Genomic DNA, 7,345 nt, shown 5'->3' on the forward strand with positions numbered 1-7,345 from the left:
ATGCTCAGTGAATGACCTTCATTGCCCGCATAAGTGCTGAGATGCTTTGGGATGCTGCCTCTCTAGGACTCCATTTCCCTCTTTTCCATTAGCGCTTAATCGCTCACTGCGCTAACTCCATCTGCATGATCCACATGGGAGTTGTGGGCTTGGAATGGATGAATGGATAGAGGAGCAAGTCCCCTGAAGAATGATGATATACTACTGACATGAAATCGAAACACCTATCTCTGTGTATGTGCAGACACACCATCTCTGCCAAAAATAGTTAACCTGGGATATTCAAATATTTAGTTTCAGGCTTACAACGAGAATATCCCTGCACACATTCCCAGAACCCACTTCATTTCATTCGGTACACTTCCCCATTTATGCAAACAGCTCACTGCTGTGGACAATGAGTTACTTATAAATAAAACATAAATATAAAGAATGCAGACAGGGTTGAGAACTTCAGTTATCGTCTGACTGAACGCTAGATTAAGCCAGCTGCAGCTTTGAATGCAGGATAAGGTTTTCAACATTACGGTGTGTAGAAATCACATTGTGGTTTGATTTTTAAAAGAAATATGACATCAAATCAGCAGCGTGTTGAGGAGAGAGGTCAGACGAGCTCCCTACGAAAAACATAAAATAAGCTTTGAAGACAAGATTGAACACATTTTGACAGCTCGAGTTCCTCATGCAGATCATTGTATACCAGAAAAATGAAATATTATTACTGTCAACACTTCAGCTACTAGATTGTCTTCATATTTATAGTTACTTCATGATGTTTGTTATATTGTTTATTGTATCATGCACACACAGGTGCCCAGCCTAAATACACTTTGACGGCACTAAAAGCTCTGTTGAATTTGTCCGACACAAACATAACCGCCTCCGTATGACAATACCATGCAAACAAAGACCTCCTGTCTCTCTAAAAATAACATCTACCACTGAAAAGGTTCCCGTTAATGAAGCCCTGACAGGCAGGTTAGAAAAAAATAACTCTGTTGATCTATTTCCTTAGTCTGACCTAAATTGATTGGGGGGAGGTTTTGTCAGGATAGTCTTTCTAAGTTCCCCCGGTTTTATTTATCATCTGGGATACAGATGGGGGATTAAAACAAACAAACAAAAAAAAACGTTGTTTGACGTATGAAAAAATAAAATGAAGGAAATGGTCCTGCTTTTGTTTTGCATTTTTTGTTGCCAATGCATTGAGTAGCATGATGGACAATTAAAAAAATGTAGCCCTTTAATCATCATATACTGCAATAAAACATAAGTCAACATCACGTCAGTCTCACCTTTTCCATACAAGCAAAAAAACACACAGCCATGGGGACACACCTGTGGGTCACAGACCTATGGAGAACTCATTATGTCAAAACTTATGATGTCACCATTTATTATGTTTTATGAAGTGGTATCTGAACCAATAAGCATATAAAATTAAACATTTCTTGTAAATTTAGATTTTGTAAATGTGGGTATATCTTTAGTAAATTGCTTCCTGTCAACAGTTGTCCATATAGTCTCAACGATATATGTATTTATTTTAATAGAAAATTATGATTTACATGCGTGAAGAATTTTATGGTTCGTAATGTTTTGTCGTGCACATTGTCTATGAATGACTTTCTTTGGTAAATTAATATTTTATGGCCTATTTACTCCCACAGTAGGATAAATGTACTTTTGATTGAGTTTTCATCGTGTATGTCTTGAAATGTTTAAAGTAATGAATATTTTTATGTGTTCATCACCCTGGATGGTTAACTACAGTATACCTGTCATCGTCGTCATCGCCATCAATCAGCCTGTGCTTACAGTATCTGTATAGGTGCGATGGCCATGTGTGTATTCATGGTTTCTCATTTCAAATAGCCGAGCACCTACATGTGATGCGCGTGCCGATTTCTGAAGTGAATCCGCTCGTAACAGAAAAAAACAAATGTCAAAACGGATGAGAGGTACATGTGAGATACTGTAGCAGGAGGAATTAGAGTGGCTGAGTGGGGGGCAGGGAGACACACGTTGTTGGACTTCATGCATGCCTGTCTGCCTCCATCATGCTCATGTGAACAGCAGGCGCTCCACAGGATGTGTCATGTCATTATTCACCACCAGGGGCCAATGAATGGAGAGCAGCACAATGCTTTCTAAACAGTGTTTTCCCTGTGCGAGGGAAGACCTTAAGTATCAGCGTGTGTGTGTGTGTGTGATGGTGGGGTTAAGGTCTTTGTGCATTAGCCTGTGTGTACATGAGAGAGAGAGGGGGTGAGCGAGTGGGAGTGTGAGAGAGAGTGAAGGTGAGCAAATGAGCAAAGCAAGAGAGAATTTCTGTGTATGCGAGAGCTCAACATACCTCCGAGGTATTTTTAGCATTGTTTTTCAGCCGAGTCTGTTTTCCAGTCTGAGCGAACACACAGGTCTCTCATGCATTTCACAATCATACACCCCGCTATGTAGACACACACACACTCGTAAAATACTCACACACTGACATACGCACACACGAGATCGTTCAGTTCCTCCTGCTTTAATGGCTAACCTTCGCAGGCCTCCGAATTCCCAAGCAATAAATCATTTTCACTTGCCGCGTCTGAAATATTCATTCCCCCTTAATCAAGTACTGCTTTTTAAATACACACACATGCAAAGACACACACAGACACACACTCAGTGGTGTGTGAGACAGAGTGAGACCCCGCATGCCTCTGTGTGATTCCTTGCAACCATTTACTAATGATGTCGTGATGCGGTAACCTCTCATTTCTTTTAATGTAGCACTCAGACTCGCTAATGCACGACCAATAGGATCTGGCGTGCTGTGATTGTCAGGAAAGGCAGAGAATTTTCTTGGAGGTTTGACTCACTCCACGAGGACTGTGGTTCGTTATTTATCGTCTGCAAATGAGTAGCTCTTTATTGGCAAACCAAAACTGTTAGATGGTCGTTCGCACTCTTGAATGGATCAAGACTAAGTGCAATGCAAGTGGCTCTGTGAGGCTGTAGGTCAGAGTTAGGCAAGGCAATGCTTAGCTGAATGCTAACCTCAACATCACACGCTCATAATAGTAACAGATGCTTCGATGTACATATTTGCAAAGTCTGACTTTGTTAAAATAAAGACCCAAGCATGGTGAGACTTTTGCATGTTGCCCTGGTTGCCATCATACAAAACATTGTTCAATATAAATAAAATGTATAACCTCATAACCTGTACGGCCCTGGCAGCCAGTGATTGGAAAGGCAAAACTTAAATGAAACACCTGATGTGGGATATCTCCCTACTCTCCGAAAACTCTCTTCTCCAAGTGCAAATGCCTAAACCCTTCTCCTCACTTTCCCCCCTAGATCCCAGTGATGACGGGAGCCTTCATGGACTCCTCGCCCAATGACGACTACAGCGGCGAGCACTCACTCTTCAACTCCTCGGCCAGCGTCCACGCCGCTGCCTCGGCCGCCTCGGTACACGGCCAGCCGGATGAGTCGCAGTCGATGTCTAGCGATGCCATCTGGCTCTGGATCGCCATCGTCGCCACCATTGGCAACATTGTGGTGGTGGGCGTTGTCTACGCCTGCACCTTCTGATGAACAGATGCATACAAAGACGAACTCGCGCACACGCACATCCTGCTTTTTCCGGATCTCTGGACCCCTGAGTGTAGACAGACACACATACTCTCTCTCTCTCTGTCTCTCTCTCTTTCTTCCTTCTCTCTCACTCCCTTTCACTCGGCTCTTGGATCCGTTTTGGCCCCTGAGGGTGCAGAAGTTGTGATACTAGACAATGACATATAGACTGCTATATTTCTCCATCAGATCGGAAGACTGTTACTTGGCTGAGCATTCTTGGATGCGTCAACAGGAAGTTTGAAAAGAGGCTTCGGTGTACGACAGCTCTTTAGTTAAAAACAGAAACATGAGACCTGCTCTCTCATGCACGAATCAAAGACACTTCCAGTATTTTTTTTATTTATTTTTTTTCAGCTTAAGTTTGTTTCCGTGTTCACCCTCACTTGTAATGCAGAGCTGAGAATGGAGATTAAATGGGGCTTAAGATTCAGGTTGATCCGGGGCCATCTTAAACATCCACCCAATAGTTGCTAAGCAATTTAGTGCAGTGCTGTTTAATTATGCGGCTGAACAGAGACGGTGAATGTTAAAACATTTAGAAAGAACTGGGATAATTTTCATGTCAGGCAGCCCTGAGGTCCAGGGACATTAGAGCTCATTTAAGGACTAATTTGCGGGTGAAACGTTACATGGAAGCTGATCGTCTGTATGTTTCTAAGCAATTTTGCCGACAGGAAACACAGAATTGGATACTTGCCATCATTAAACTCATTTTGGTACACATTTAAAATTAAAATCTGAAAAAAACTCAATTATATACATGGATGATGATGTCATAATTTGATGTGTAGTGTAAAATTAAGTCAACCCCTTTGAAAGTAATGATCTTATCGTCAAATACCTACAGTAATATCCACCAGGGATTACTAGAAAATCTAATTGTATTGTCATGGTCTGCTCAGTTTAGAGTTCTGTTTAGAAATTATCTGCAGATGTTAACGAAATGCAATTAAAAGCACAAATTGAATCACAAGATGACGTAGCCTACTCTACTTCTACAGCAGCACCTGATTTTGTAGTTTGTCCTTTGTTTCCTTAAAGTACAGCTTGTAAAACTATGTTTTAAAATCCCTCAGCATTAATACAATCAGCAATAGAAGGTGGAGTTTCCTGATATCACAAATATGTTAAGGCAGATGTGGAAATGAGTTAAAAAGTAATCTAACACTAGTCATTTCTCTGGTGTATTTGTGATAAATGTGTGAGTGAGGATTGGATGCCTTATTTTGCAATGAAATTATATACAGCCGTGCTCAAATTTGTTGCTACCTCTCCACAAAAAGAGAAGGATTAATTTTCTCTTAATTTTTTTTTCCTTTCTCTTATATAATTTGAAGTTGACAAAATAAGTCATTATATTTTAGACATTAGACATTACACATTATGATTTATATAAACAAAAGACAATGTCACAGACACAAATGACGTGACCCTTAACCTAATATTTTGTTGCACAATCACTGCTATCACAGGGTGAGCTGCACCTGTAACTGGAATATTGGCCCACTTCAGCTCCTATGTTTGATCAAGATCAGGACCCCTTTGAAGGACACCGCAGAATAGCCCAATTTTTTGCTCCTATTCATCCTCGGCTGCTTTAAACTGTGTATTTGGGTCATTATCCTGTTGGAGGTCCTGTGACATGTGACTGAGGCCGAGCTTTCAGATACTTGGCAATACATTTTGCAATACAGAATTCACAGATCTAAGGCACCCTGTGCCAGCAGCATCGAGTGGTTTAGTGCAGGTGTAGCTGTTCTTTTCCTTGAAAGATTCATTTTTGTCATCCGTGAACATAGAGCTGATGTGACTAGCCAAATAGCTCCAGTTTTGACTCATCAGTCCAAGGGGACAGTCTCCCAAAAGGATTGCGGCTTGTCAACATGTATTTTAGCAAATTCCAGTCTGGCTTTTTTATGTTTATTCTTCCAAAAGTGGAATCCTCCTGGGTCTTCCCTTCAGGAGGATTTTGAAGAATGGTGTGATCAGAAACTCAAGTACCTATTCTACAATTTTCCTTTGTGCAGCCATGCCCGAGGAGGCTGTCAACAGTTCCATGGACCTTAAACTTATTAGTTATTTAAGCAAATAGTCTTGTGGCCTTTTCCTATTACCGTGCTTTTCTATTATTTTCTTTCTAATCTCCTACGACAACTCTCTTCTTTGCTTTCTCTGTTTACATGTTCAGTCTGATGCACACAGCACAGGGACTACAGTCACTTTTCTCCATATAAATAGATTGAAAGACTGATTTCAAGATTAGAGATACTAATTGAAGAAACACATTTACTTGAAATATCACTATAATCCCATTATTTATTATATTTCCTGAGGGTTACCAACACGTGTCCAGACTTTTCAGATTTTACAAAAATATCTTAGTAGAATAAGCAATAATTCATCCCATTTTACAGCTTCTTTGCTTTGCTTTTCTATGACAAACCAAAGGCAGGAGAGTGTACATGACAAAATAGCTTTTAATTTCATCACTCTTTAGGAGGAATGAAGCGCTATTTCAATGAGCTGTAAGGGCACCAACGAATTTGAGCAGGTCTTTATATGAAGCTGTAGCTTGAAATTTCTCACTGTTCAGTAAATTAGTTTGTTACCGTGTTACCCTGGGATCTGGAGGCAGCTGTCTCCATGGCAACTAATCCTCATCCTAATTGGGAACAAAACAACTTTACTGTGAGACTCCGGCATTAACCTGCAGCCACAGATGCAATTTATGTTTTCCCTTTTTTTCTGGGAGCATTTAGTAATTGCTCTCACACAAAGAAAATCACTGCACTGCTTTCACACAAATAATACATCTGATAACCGTTGAATGTCTGAACTTTACTAATTATTTGTGCTACGCTTACTCTAATTTGTCCCCCCCCCTTAAAAAAACATAAAGCTGCCATAGGTGAACTGATAAAGATGTTAATACTTGTGTTTTTCCAACTGTGAATTCAAAGTCAGCAAGTAGTTAATTTGTCTGTCAGAGAGAGAAATAGAGAGTCATTTTTCTTTTTTTAAATATAATTATATTTTGTCTGGGGTGTAGGAGATAATATCAATGTGCTTTAGGTTAAGAGATACAAACCTGTCTTGTAAACACCATACATGTTCAAATGTTCATACACTGGAGGTTACAATACTAGCTTAATGTATCAACTGTGCCAATGTAAGGAGAAATTCAGATACACAATAGTCTTATCTCTGTTATTATGAGTATACTTGTACAATGTTTAAAGAAGGACTTTTCAAGCCTGTTATTTTTAATAAATGGTTGATGTAGAAATATTGTATTTAGACATGTTGTAAACCACATACACAATGCTCCTTTTGTAAAGACATATGCTATTAAAATTTCTGTATGATTACACTTGGTTGTTCTCTGTTTACAAAAGGCACACATGCCCACAGAAACAGTTCATCTGGACCTTTATTCACTGGAAACATCGTTGGCTAAATGCTAAAAGTTGTTGGCTTCTCACACGGTGCTCAATCATGCGGGAAGGTGTTTTAGCTCCATCTTTTCTCCGCCTGAATCACCTGGCGTTGCTCCGTTTGAAGCCAACACACTGACAGACATCACCAGTCGCTGCTGAGCCATCAGGTGAGATTGATGCGAGGCCTAGATGGTGCCATCTGTCATTTCGACACAGGCACAAAGTTGTTTATAAACCACCTGGATTCACTCCTCTGTGGACCCCTGCTCCCCTCCATC

The 7,345-nt window shown here is 40.3% G+C and overlaps 1 protein-coding gene across 1 annotated transcript in view; it reads left to right on the forward strand.

The window, feature by feature from the left end:
• The window catches only part of LOC311273430 (uncharacterized protein C14orf132), a 31,232-nt gene extending 24,232 nt beyond the window's left edge, over nucleotides 1-7,000 (forward strand). The window contains exon 2 of the mRNA XM_084380507.1: nucleotides 3,349-7,000. Within this exon, the coding sequence (XP_084236633.1) occupies nucleotides 3,349-3,585 (237 nt within the window). The 3' untranslated portion in view covers nucleotides 3,586-7,000. The remainder of the gene's footprint in view (nucleotides 1-3,348) is intronic.
• Nucleotides 7,001-7,345: the final 345 nt, after the last annotated feature.

Source organism: Pagrus pagrus (assembly GCF_965226575.1).
Source record: "Pagrus pagrus genome assembly, chromosome: 18".
Lineage (NCBI taxonomy): Eukaryota > Metazoa > Chordata > Actinopteri > Spariformes > Sparidae > Pagrus > Pagrus pagrus.